Source organism: Mustela putorius, unplaced genomic scaffold, assembly GCF_011764305.1.
Source record: "Mustela putorius furo isolate JIRA1106 unplaced genomic scaffold, ASM1176430v1.1 tig00003875_pilon_pilon_pilon, whole genome shotgun sequence".
NCBI classification, from domain to species: domain Eukaryota; kingdom Metazoa; phylum Chordata; class Mammalia; order Carnivora; family Mustelidae; genus Mustela; species Mustela putorius.
Window position 1 is genome coordinate 4,376,057 of NW_025422026.1, and position 13,159 is coordinate 4,389,215.

Below are 13,159 nucleotides of genomic sequence, written 5' to 3' on the forward strand. Positions count from 1 at the left end.
TTGTTCTTGTGTGGTTGGCACTGCATTCAGTGGAGCACTCTGTCCTGTTCTTCCAGATTGGCATATGGAAGTGTCTACGAATGGCTGCAAGGATCCCAACAGAGGGCAGGGAGGTGCCTCTGCTGTCTTGCCTTCCTCGAGCAGAGTAACTGTCTTCTACCCGTACCTATATATGTTTAGTTCTCTCTAAAGAAAGTATTTGAAACCACTGGAAGGAGTACGGTCACAAATTGGCTGTGGCAAGTAACTACTTCTGCCAGCCTCTGTTTTGATAATGGGCTGGGATGAACTAAAATTTTTTTCCCTACTTCTGTGTTGCCTCCATGTCAATATTGTGTCCTTAAGTCGAATAACTTTGCTGGAAAGAGTGTAGCCTCGGTGAGCATACCAGCTCTAAGGGAGGCGAGGTCTCCAGCCTTCCGGGACTCTTCCGCAGATGCGGGTCACCTGCTCTCTGCCAGGTGTAAGCTAATTACTGTTGGAGGGGTCGGCATGCTTGGTTGAGAAGGCAGAACTTTGTCCACATGTGTGCCTGCAAATATTCATGCACGTTTCTGAGGTTTTAAAAAGCTTGTTTAAAAGAAGATTATTTCTTCTTATAGGCTAAGGCTTGAAAGGTACTTAATTATCACCCTCCCTCCGACACCGCCCCCGCTGGGGAATCTAGGCCCTATTTCTTGTGCTTGATTCTCCTTTTTGGGCTAGATCCAGTTACCTTGCAAGAGGCAGAGAAAGTCCAATGGGAATTGACTAGTTTTCCTTCATGTCATTAAAAAAAAAACTTCGGGAATAATTTCAGATTTACTAAAGTCTTAAAGTTACACAAGGAATACTTGTATTTCTTTTATCAGGATTCTCCTGTTGTTGGCATTTACCTTTATCACTTGTGTGTTCTCTTTCTCTGTCTCTATATAAGTTCTTCCTGACCCATTAAGAACAGAGATGTTCTTATGTAACAGAGACGTTCTCAATTCCAGTCAACGCAACGTTGCTACAACACTTCATTAAACTGTTGTTCGTGGTCCGGTTTTGTCGTGTGACCCGGTAGTGTCCTTCGTGGCACCTCTCCTTGTCTCTTCACCGGTGTCTGCTTCAAGCAGTAGGCCCTAGCTCCCTTTGTTTTTTCCCAGCATGAGCTTACAAAGACTTCCAGCTGTCCTGAATATTTTTCTCGACATTCAGCTTGCTCTAGTCAACATTTTTCCCGAAACTGTTACCACAGTCTATACCAGACTTGTGTATTCTTTGCTCCTGGTTATTGTCACCTCCCTCTCTCCTCCCTACTCCCCACTGCACACCCCACCCATGTTTTCAGAGATCAGATTCTTTGGGAAATGTCCTATATAGCCACCGTGCTTTTGTTAGTTTAGGTATTAGTTGCCATTATGCTGTAAGAGCTGTGTTTAACCTACAATCTTTAAGTCAAGGGAAATGATGACATGAAAAGCTTTTGGGGTGTGGTGAGGGGAACTGATCAGAAGCTTGATGTAGCAAGCCTCAGGTTTTTCTAGATGAGTGCTTCTCAAACTGTAATGTGCACGTAATCCTCCTGGGGATCTTGTTCAAAATGTAGGTTCTGAATTAGTAGGTCTGGAGTGGGGCCCACGATGCATTTTTAATGAGTTCCTAAAGTGGCAGGGCCCTAGAGAAGTTTCAAGGCCTGGATGATTTAGATCCCAAGGCACTGACCTTTGGTAGGGGTGTGAGCTTTGTCAGTAGTTGATGGTCTTAAAGGAATTTGAATAAAAGGTGTCGGGAACATGAAGACAAAAAGATGTAAGGTCCTGGGTATTAAAAAAAAAAAGTAGCTAGTGAATGGTGCATTACAGAAGATAGAGCTCAGAATCAGAAGGAGCTGGGACACATCCTGTCACTCACTACCTGTTACTTTGCCCAACACTTGACCTTTGAGCCTTGGGTTCTCTTTGGTACTAGTAATCACTGCTTCGGATTTAGTGAAGATTACTTTCCTGAAGTGCTTCTGACAGAGCATCTGGCACATGCTCTGTGTGTAGGAAGTGGAAGTTGCTGTTAGTGGATGGTAGGAGCTTGGTTGAACCTGGTTCAGATTGTAGAACAGATGACTGACCGTGAACCATGGGCACTTAAGGAAGTGAGTTCATTAGTGGCCAACGTGGGTTGTCATGCCATTTTCTTTTTAGACAGGCTTATTATCACATTGAGCGGAGTGCCATAGACCTAATTCTTAGCTTTGACACAGGAATTTGACAGACTCTCAAGATATCTTTGCGGGCATGGTAAAAAAAAAAAAAAAAAAAAAAAAAAATGCGAGTTAGTTGAGGTGGATGGATTTGTGGCTGGAGAATAGAAATACAGCACGGTCGTGAACAGAAGCTGATGTGAATGAGAAGAGTGGTCACAGGGACACCCATTTTGCTTTTTGACTCTTCCAAATAACATGTTTTTAAGAAACCTTGGGTGAAGACAGTTACTGTAGCCTGTATTCATTGTCCTTGACATCCCCAGACACAAACCCTTGGGGCCAGCTACATTCTCTTGAGCTTTTTTCTGCTGTTTTATGCTGTGTGTCCCTCAACAACTCCGGGGGCTCCCTACAGTGCTGTACCTTTTTCTCGGATTGACACACAGTCCTGTCTTGCCTTTCCCTGGGGAATGCTGCCTCTGACTCGTGCATTTGCTTTTCCTCCCTGGTGCTGCTTTGTCAAGTGAGAGAGAGCATTCTTCCAGGCCTCATAGGCCACTTACTTCAGCCATTCCTTTTGTTGTTCTTTCCAGTTTCCCCATTCTTTCCTTCTTTGAGGGTTTCGGGGTTCGTTTGCTTGTTTGTTTTAACCCCAGACCCGTTATTACCATGGGTCCCTTTAATATCCCTTTGGATGAGCTGTCCAGCTTCTCAGGCTCCACACGTTCCATGTCAGCCCACGGCTGGTCACTGTCCTTCGTCTTGCCATCCTCAAAGCCCAGTGTTCGCCATCCCAGCCCCTCCTGTTTCTTCTGTCTGCCCCTTCGTTCCTCTTGCAGCTGTCAGCACACTGAAATGGCTGGCTTGCGTCTGCATCCTCTGTGCTGACCTGCTTCTGTCCTTCACCTGCACCGTGTGACCCGTCTTTCGCCTCCCCTGGAGCTCTTGTCCCAGTTCCTCCTTCACAGCCCTGCATGGGTCCTGTGTGGAGAGAGTGGCCCGTCGAGCGTAGACACAGTCTCTCAGCTGGGCCCCCGGGTGCAGGGGGCCATCCTGTCAGCCACCTCTGCTGCTCCCCTCATACCGTCACCATGAAGTCTGTGCACCTGAACTTGGTTTTTGAAGCTGTGTATGATGTGGTTGCTCCCTTGTTACTCAGCGCCTACGCTTACTTCTGTAGCATGTGGGGGGATATGTGGCCTCTGGGGCGCTGGGTCCAGGTTCAGGCCGGTGCGGACGAGCTGCTGTTCTCATGGATCTTTTATGCCAGGCTTTGCAGCACCAGGAAGGAGCTCCAGTAAGTCGGCAACCCACTGCCTTCTCAGGGCATGAGCTCAGGGGCTTGGATTTTGTGCTGCGGGGACGCAGGTTCTTGTCAGGAGTGTTTGAGAAGTTTGATAAGGGTTATTTCTGGTGGATGTCAGAATCCAGCATTGAGAGACACATGTTAAACAGCTATGGGCTGTGCTTAGGAATGGATTACAAAGGCCTTAGTTAAAAGAATGTTTTCTTAAAAACAAAGTGATAAACTAACAGACTCCTTGCTGTAGCTGGTGCAGTTCCCACCCCCTCCCCCCACCCCCCGCACACACATGTGTCCGATCGGCTAGAATGAGGTTGGCCGAGCGCATTCCGTGGTGGCTGCCACGTGGAGGGACTGAAACGCTCTTCCAAATGGTAGGAATGGAGAGTAGCACCTCTGCTTGGGACTGGGGTGGCCGTTTTCTGGTGAATCTAGGATATATTTACCAGCATAACACACACACACACACACACACACACACACACACACATCCACGGTATCCCCTGTGCTTGGAAAGTTGAAGATCCGCCCACCTTATCTTCATCTTCAGGCTGCAGGAGAGTGGGCTGGTCTCCTCTGGCACACGCGTTCTGTCGTGAATGGCGTGTGTGCGAGCGGCCTTGAAAGTGTGCTTTCGCTTGGCCTCTGTCTCAGGAGAGGCTTCTGCCTGTCACCTGGGATGCAGCACAGCCCGAAGCTGGCATTCAACTCTGGCCACCTGTGTGTCACTCGGTGACCTGGGTTGGGAAGCTGGGCACGGCCACCACTTACTGAGCCTCTGCACCACACACACACATGTGCACTTACACATACAGACACGGGTGCACATAAACACACACAGGGACTCTGCACACAGACACAGATGTGCGTGCACACACTGAAGCATGCATCCACCCAGACACACACACAGATAGGTGTGTGCACACAACCCACCCCACACACACACATAGACACATGCAGTGGTGCACACACGCTACCCCCTCCCCACCACCACCACACACAGACGTCCACACACACACTCGCTGACACAGACACACATGACTTTGGCTTCACCTCACAGCCATTTGGAGGTGGACACTTTCCTCTGTCTTTAGATGGAAACAGTATCAGATGAACGCTTCTTCCTCGGCTTCATACCACCATGCTCCATGGCAAAGCCCTTTTATTCTTTATCCTCGTGGGTAAAAGACACATTTTCCTTTGGATTCCTTATGTCTTCAAGGCTGAGGGTGGAAGGACGTCGTCCCCTTCTTCCACTTCACCTCCCTCCTCTCTTCTTGCTTTGGTTCACTCTTTCTTGACATTTGGTATTTAAATATTTACTGCGCGCTGGGCACTGTTCTGCTGAGCACTGTCCATCTGCTGTCTCGATTCTCGAGCCCGCCTGACAGGCTATGAAATAGTTGATATTCCACTCAAGATGTTATGAGAAAACGGCGACTCCACGAGCCTCACCGAGCACACAGCCGCGAGAGGCAGTGTCGGACCTAGGGTTCCAGCCTGGTTTGTCTTAATCCAGAGTTGGCTTACACTCACTGTCCTTTTGCTCCCGTCCTCAGTGTCTAAAGTTCAGGGGTGAATAGGAGAGAGTCTGTAGAGGCAAGAACTTTGCACGAGGGAGGTTTGCAGAAGAGATGGTGTGCTCCTTTTGAACCAGACTTATGGGGTGTGACATGAAATTCTGTAATGTAGCTAGATACTGTTAGAAAGGTGGGAATTCTTCGAATAAACACGTTGGCAGGCAGTGAGGAAGGAGTGTGGTTTGGGCTTTCTAGCTGTGCTGAAGGTGTCTCTTGTGGCAGCAAGACGTGTGTATCCAGCGTTAATAGCTATGACCAGGGTTCCTGCCAGCACAGTTTCCCAAATACTGGCACTGACCCTTAAGTCTGGGTGGCAGGGAGCACGTCTGCTGCTGCTGCTGCAGCAAGAACTTTGGTCTTCAGAAAGCCGTCCTGGAGCTGCTTCTTATGGGGCCATGGTTGGTGTTGGGACGTCATTCTGCTCATTGCACTCTCCCCGTGGTTCTGCCATGCTTTTGCGGTGGTGCCTTTGTGTATCTTCTCAGGCGGCTGTGCAGAGAAAGGGAAGGACTGCTGTTTGGGAAGAAAACTAAGAGGTCATGAGATGTCTTTATTTTTTTTTCTTCCTAGTACTGAGCATGCTTCATAACCCACTCAGCAACGTCCTGGGGAAACCTCCCTTGAGCTTCCTGCCTCTGGACCCCCTTGGATCTGACTTGGTGGACAAGTTCCCAGCACCGTCAGTTAGAGGATCCCGCCTGGACACCCGGCCCATCTTGGACTCCCGTTCTAGCAGTCCCTCTGACTCAGACACCAGTGGCTTCAGTTCTGGATCAGATCATCTCTCAGATTTGATTGTACGTAGCTTGTCAGGGAGTGAGGTGGGCAGGGCCAGTGAGCCTGCTGTGAGAAGCGTGCCCACCAGAGTGCCGGCGGGAGGTGGAATGACGGAATCCGAGGAGGCCACGGGGAATGTGCTGAGAACCTTCCTCCTCCATGGAGGAGATGATGCCGTGTATGCTCACTGAGCGGTACATTTCAGGACCCAAGCAGTAGACTCTCCTCTTACAAGTTACTTCAAGCACTTTGAGAAATAGTTAATTTCAAAAGTTAATATGGGAGTCCTGCACTGTTCTCTTTCTTGACCTGCTTGGTGGTTTTCTTTAGCCTTGAAACAGTATGTTTACATACCTTGACATATATTCTCTCAAAATTTCTAAGTGAAGATTTTACAGATCACACATTAGTAATTATCAGAGCCTGGATTTTAATCCAGATCAGACTTACTGGAGCTCCTCTGTTCTTACTGACCTGTGTCACCTCTCCGAGTGAGGCCGTGACGAATCTGTGAACTGTTGTCTCAGAGTTAACTCGTGACCACACGCCCCTTGTGCACAGCAGTGTGTGATGGGAGCGGCACCTGCGCTGAGGAGGATTGGCGGGTGGATTAGAGTAGACAAAAGATGGGGGCGGGGCAAGTACATACATGGGAATGGCAGGGAGAAATCATCCTCAAATCAAATACAATTTCAGGTGCCTTCTGCACCCGACTTTCTCTGCTGCCGCTCCCCCTCACCAACTCACAGCTGAGAGCATGCGATGGCTGCTCTTCCTACCCTCTTGTCTGTATCCAGGACTGGTAGTGCTGGACATAGTTAGTTTCCCATCCATCCTGTGACCTTTTAGCACCTGCCTGGTCTCCTGTCAGCCTGTCCTAGAATACGAAAGCTGGCATTGGTGTTCTACTGCCTGTTGGTTTTATCCGTTTAGGCCGTGTTTCCAGAACAGAGACCAGCAGCAGGTCCCTTTGATTGTCTGGGCTGTAGTTGACTCCCCTGTAAAATGGGGTTAGATGCTTCTGGTTCTGCCTGTGCTGATTCGGATGGGCTCAGCCTTGGAAATTTACCACAAAACTGGCTTCGATATTTTGGGATTTTGTTGAAAGAATTCTCTCAGATACCCAACCCCAAGGGTTATTTGATGAAGGGTTGTGGGCAGACAGCTCACGGCAGAGGGAAATAGAGGCAGTATTTGAACTTCCAGGAAACATTCTGAACAATTAGTTTGTGTGTTTTTTGATAATGTATCGTTTTTACCCACTTAAGTTAGTAAAATATAGAACCTTGACACAAGCTTATAGTGGAATCCACAATCTCATATATTTCTGACAGAAAGCAGAACTTCCTAGAAAGCATTTTGTCATTTTATCTCTAGGAATTGGACCAAAAAAAAAATAAAAAGCTACACAAAGCAAGAAGCTATACCTTAAAATTTATATTTATAATCCTGAAAACTTGGAATGCGTCTAAATATTAAACAGTAGGGGAATAGGTTAGTGAAATGTAGCTTGTTCCCTAAGTAGATTATCATAAATTAATTAAAAATGATTGTGAAGACTGCCTGGGAATATGAAAAAAAAGTGGAAAAAAGGATTTGTTTAAATTTTAGTGTAAGGACAACTAATAAAACATGCATAGGAAGACAATGCATAAGAGAAAATACCAGAGCTAAATGGTATAATTTCCAAGTAGATTATGATTATTACTTTTATAACAAAACTGTCCTTTAAAAACTCGCATCTTCCTCTTTCCTCCCCTAGTCAAGTCTTCGTATTTCCCCTCCCCTGCCCTTCCTGTCTCTGACGGGCGGTGGTCCCAGAGATCCTTTAAAGATGGGGGTTGCGTCCCGGATGGACCAAGAGCAAGCTGCTCTCGCTGCTGTCAGCCCGTCCCCAACCAGTGCATCCAAGAGATGGCCAGGGGCTTCTGTGTGGCCATCCTGGGACCTCCTGGAAGCTCCCAAAGACCCCTTCAGCATCGAGAGAGAGGCCAGGCTGCACCGGCAAGCTGCAGGTGAGTGTGGCCATGGCCATGCCTGGGGCCTGGGGCCTGGTTCTGGGCACACCGAGTAAGTGACCCTAGTTCACACACTGCTGAACTGTCTCTGGTCCGTTCCGTGGAGTAAGCGCTAGTGGGACAAATTCCAGAACATCTCTAAGGCCGAGCAGAGAGGAAAGAGGCTGTGCCCATATGGGGTTGGACCCACCTCTCTGTTGTGCTCTCCCATGGAGACTGGCTGTGTACGGGCATTGCTTTGGTTCTTTCACGGGTGGGTGTGTTCAGGAGAAACCCTGGAAGCAATGTCCAGGATTGTGTCTACCTCTCCCCTTTCTAATTCAGAGATGGGTCAGACACAACCCATGCTGGAGCTTTCTTCCCTGAGGCTTTCTGACTGGTCTCTTCAGGGATGTACTGTGGGGTAGGTGGTCCTTGGGTCAGCCTCTAAGGTAAGGGATGTCCTGGTCTCTCAGGAATGTTTAGGTTTTATCATTACATTTTCTTAAACACATATGGAATCTGTTCCTCATCTTATTACCAGTACTTGGAAGTTAAGGAGTCTTGGTAAGTTGTCAAAGCTCTAGGGAGATACACTGATCGCTCTCCTAAGGTTCTGGAGTTGAAGACTGAGTGAATATTCAGTGTCTCCATCCATTTGTCTCTGTAGGCTTCAGTTTGTCCATCTTTCCCATCACAGAGCTGGACCTGATCTCATTCTCCCCTGCTGTTTCTGCCACCTTGTTCGCTTAGTGGTTTTGGCAACCCATGTTTGTACTAGTGCCATTGTTTGCCTATGAAATGACATTACCTTGCTTTTGGATGAGGCCATTATATTGATTTATGTTTTTGTTTGCGAAATATTGCTGATGGTACCCAAGTTCTTGGCATAGCATCACATCAGGCCTGTGCCTTTTAAGGAATGAGCTTCCATGTCGTTGTCCTGGATGGACGTGATGGTTGGCTTCATTGGCTGGCTGCCCTAGGGCTGAAGGACTAAAATGGGTCAGTCCCCACTGATCTGGAAAGGAACAGACTGAGATGGGCTAAAGGCCAAGCTGGTCGCCAAGAACAGAGAGGCCTCTAGAAGTTTCCAGAACAGGCCAACCAGAAGATGGTTTCTACTCTGTACAGCGAGAGGGGTTCCTTAACGAGCTGTTTGAGTCAGAGAAATGTCACAGTGGGTTTAGAAAGACTTGCATTTGGTATAAATAGGAAGCGGGGTGTTTGGTGGGGGGGGAATCTATTATCTCACAGCATTGGCATCAAGGATGGCCTAGTGTCTGTTCAGGTGCCGTGAAGCTCGCTCTGGCAGTGATAGGACATGGTTCTGAGGAGGGGAACAATGGAGACATTCTCATCTCGTTGGGCTGCTCCTGCCAGTTTTTATTGGCTGTGTCCTGACTTCTGTGACTGAGTTCAGAGTGAAGACTGGGAAACAGTAGTGTATGTTCTTCATTCGAACATCCGGGGAGAAGGCCAGTTTGGATCAGTAAGCATATAGGACATTGTAAACAGAATTGCTTTGTTGATGTTAGAGTAAGTAGAAATTAGTATTGTAAGCCATGACTAGATAAAACAGCTTTGTGGTTAGCTTATCAGTCACATGTTTGAAAATCGCTTGGGTTGTGATCATTTCACCCTACACATCTGCTTTGCTCTTCCTCTGTGTTCTAGTGGCAACAGAATTAGTGATTTAGAGTTGTCCTACCAGGCTGACTGGTTTGATGAGTTGTGAGGTTTCTTGTCTTTCAGAATACTCATGGATGTCCTCCCAGGCAGCCAGGCTGGGACTGTGGCCTGTCTCGTTCTTCCTGGATAAGTTCATCCCAGAAAAGAACAGTGACTGTGTTGATCCTCTGACCCATTTCTCTCTTTGTTGTCTACCAAAGCTGTGAATGAAGCCACCTGTACCTGGAGTGGCCAGCTTCCTCCCCGGAACTACAAGAACCCCATCTACTCTTGCAAGGTGTTCCTAGGAGGTGTTCCTTGGGATATTACGGAAGGTGAGCTGCCTCTGAAACCCGCTGCTTTGAGCACTGAAGGTGGGCCTTGTCTCAAGAACCTTAAATTTGGACTTGAGGCCAGGGCTGAAGCAGGGCCCGAGCTCAGGGTATTAGGAATAAGTGAGGGCAGGGGTGCATTTTATGGACCATGTATTGCTTCTGTGTCTGGTGCTTACACTTGTCACCGGAGACCCAGGGTCAATTCTGAGTTGTTTGTAAGGGAGACAAGTCTGGGAGAAGAGCACTGGTGGTCCTGTGCTGCACTGTCCCGGGGTGGGGGGTTATCAGTTTCTGCCATTCTTTTCCATCTTCTTGCAGCTGGATTGGTTAACACCTTCCGTGTTTTTGGCTCTCTGAGTGTGGAGTGGCCTGGTAAGGATGGCAAGCACCCCCGGTGTCCTCCCAAAGGTAATATGCCTAAAGGTAATACAGACATGGTAGGAGCTTTTTTTTTCCCCTCCCTAGTATGCAATTGCACTGAGGGATGCTGGGCTGGCCCAGCTGCATGCTGGTAATATGGTTTGGGCACTCCAGGGCACAGAACTTTCAGCTGTTGGCACTCCTCTCCAACTCATCACACGCCTTCTGCTTCCTTGAGCTCACGTCCCGTCTGTCCACACTTCCTTACACTGCAGTCGGGGCTGCTTGTGAGTCTTGTTGTGGGCAACTTCCTTGTGCACTTCCCTCCAAACCTGAACCCCGGCAGCTACTTTCCTCTCTAACTGAGGCATTCGAAAAGCTTTCCTTTGCCTGCCTTTCTTGCCCAGTTACATTGTTGCCTGACCTAATTCTGAGATCCCTTTGGAGTTGGCAGGAATGAGGACCAAGCATCTGATTCCTTACTGGTCTGAAACGAGATCCCCTCCCTGTAGAAAGGTGCTATTTTCACTCTGCCCCGTCTCCACCAAAAGTGTTCCAATGAACCGAACCAGTGCTCTAACTAGGCTTTTTTTTTTTTTTTTTTTCAAAGATTCCATCTATTCACTTGCCAGAGACAGAGGGAGAGAGAGAGAGTGAGTACAGGCAGACAGAGAGGCAGGCAGAGGCAGAGGGAGAAGCAGGCTCCCCGCCGAGCAAGGAGCCCGATGTGGGACTCGATCCCAGGACGCCGGGACCATGACCTGAGCCGAAGGCAGCCGCCCAACCCACCGAGCCACCCAGGCGTCCCTCTAACTAGGCTTTTAAAGCAATACGCCCTTGCCCCAGCAGACTGGCCACAGACCTGTCACCCTCCCTGCCCCAGGGCAGCCTGGCTTTGCTGACTGGAACGTGTTGTGTGCTCAGGGATGAAGATCCATATGGTTATGATGAGATCCTGTGTCCCACCTTGTCCTTTCCCTCCCTTGGGTGGGAGACAGTATGCTTCTCCCTCCCTCGGCCCCGCCACCCGACCTGGCAAGTGCTTCTATTCAGAAAGACATTCCGGGAGTAGGACAGACATGTATCTTACACACGAGGCCATTTCTCTTGGAAGAAACCCCAGGGATGTTAATGCTGTTCCTCCTTTCATTGGAAATAGGGTATGTGTATCTGGTCTTCGAACTAGAGAAGTCTGTCCGGGCCTTGCTTCAGGCGTGCTCCCATGACCCGCTGAGCCCAGATGGTCTGAGTGAATATTATTTTAAGATGTCCAGCCGAAGGATGCGCTGCAAGGAGGTGAGTCGGCACGGCGTCCTCTCTGGGCTGGGTGCGTGGCGCGCGAGGCAGTGGGTTTCATGGGGCAGGCGGCCCCACGAACTGTGGGAGAGCTTTCCTCCCGTGCTACAGTAAGGACAGCAAGATGCTCTGTTACAGTAGAAAAGCAACCAACCTCCGGACCTTATTGGCTGGCATATGTGTGCTCCTGCCTGTGGAGATCAGACTACGTCCCAGCCCTTTTCCCAGCCAACATCTCTGTCCCAAACATCTGGTCTTAGAAATGAAATAGAAAACAGCAGCTTTCTGTACTTGGAATTAACTGCTAATCTATAGCTCTTTCTCCCTAGTCCTGCCCTCAGGCTGTGCCTCCTGACCTCCCAGCCCGTGGTGGGTGAACTTCTCCTTAGCCCACATCATCCACGGAGAACCTCTTGGCCAGTGGTCAAAAGAAGTTTTGTGTTCAGATCAATGTTGTCGTTTTAAAAATCTGGTTCCAGAGAACATCACTTCTGTGATACTGGACTAGATATTTAATATATCTGAACCTTCATTTCCCCATTTATAAAATGGGACATGCAATGGTTATTGTAGTAAAAAAACGAGCAGTTGCCAGGGTTGCTAGAGGAGGGAGGGAGGGAGGTGTAGGTGGAGCACTGGGGGTTTGTAGCTCCCCGGGACCACTCCGGCTGGCACCCCAGTGGGGGGCTCCTATCATCACATGCTTGTCAGAATTCCCAGGATGTGCAGCAGGCACCGAGAGTAAGCCCTAAGGTAAAGCATGGACTTCAGGGGTGATGCTGTATTGGCGCAGGTTCCCTGATCGTGGGGCAGGCTGTTCCAACCGGGGGAGCTGTGCACGCATCGGAGCAGGGACAACGTGGGAGCTCTGCTCCCAGCTCATTTCTCTGTGGACTGGAAACTGCTCTAGGAAATAAAGTCAGTTAAAATCTGTAGGGTGAAGGGGGAAAAGCACTATTGAGCTGGTCACATTGGATTTAAAATAAAATAATCCAAGTAACAAGCCTGGCTCTTTATAGCTGTTTCCTCATGTGAATTCACACTCTTAGTGGCACAGTAAGCTGGTCTTGGGGGCTGCCCTTTCTTGCTGTGTGGGGCTTGTGCAGCTCCCCAACCTTGTTACACTCCAGGACTTGGTTAACCCGCTCCATCATCCCTGTCCCCTGCTTTCATGGTGAGGGGCTGCCATGGCCATCCTACAGGCCCCTGGCCTGGCTCAGTGCCCCTGCTGGCCCCTATCTCCTGTCCCCACGTCTTCACCTTGCAATCGGTCTATGATGTGCTGACTCGAGGCTGTCCTGGTTCTTCTTCCTCTCAGACTCTCCTCTCCTGTGTCCCCTCCCCACCACCAGGGCATCAGTACTGGACTCTCTTCTCTTCTTTCCTTGTCACTTCAGTCCGTCACTCCTGTGGCTCTGCTCCACTCCCTTCTCCAGCCTCATGTCCTCCCTTCTCATGGCCCTTCTTGGGGATGTCCTGTAATCCTAGATTCTTGCACCCAGTGTAAGACAATGCTCGGGAAGCTTGCTGGCCCCTGGGATGTCGGCCAGGACATGATACTTCTCCCCATGAGGGTGGGAAAAGCAACATGGCCTTTTTCATCTTCCCCTGAAATGAGCTTTCCCTGGTAACTGGCGTCAGGTGCTCATCCCAGGGTCTTCTCGGCCCGGACCCAC

General features: G+C 49.1%; 1 protein-coding gene across 11 annotated transcripts in view; it reads left to right on the plus strand.

The window, feature by feature from the left end:
• Positions 1–13,159, plus strand: part of CPEB1 (cytoplasmic polyadenylation element binding protein 1) — a 96,496-nt gene that overhangs the window by 77,480 nt on the left and 5,857 nt on the right. For 9 of the 11 annotated variants that reach the window (XM_045067194.1, XM_004763673.3, XM_013062026.2 and 6 more), the window contains 5 exons: positions 5,618–5,844; positions 7,587–7,839; positions 9,714–9,827; positions 10,146–10,250; positions 11,347–11,483. In XM_045067194.1, the coding sequence (XP_044923129.1) occupies positions 5,618–5,844; positions 7,587–7,839; positions 9,714–9,827; positions 10,146–10,250; positions 11,347–11,483 (836 nt within the window). The remainder of the gene's footprint in view (positions 1–5,617; positions 5,845–7,586; positions 7,840–9,713; positions 9,828–10,145; positions 10,251–11,346; positions 11,484–13,159) is intronic. The other 2 variants (XM_004763674.3, XM_004763675.3) reach the window with 1 other exon arrangement.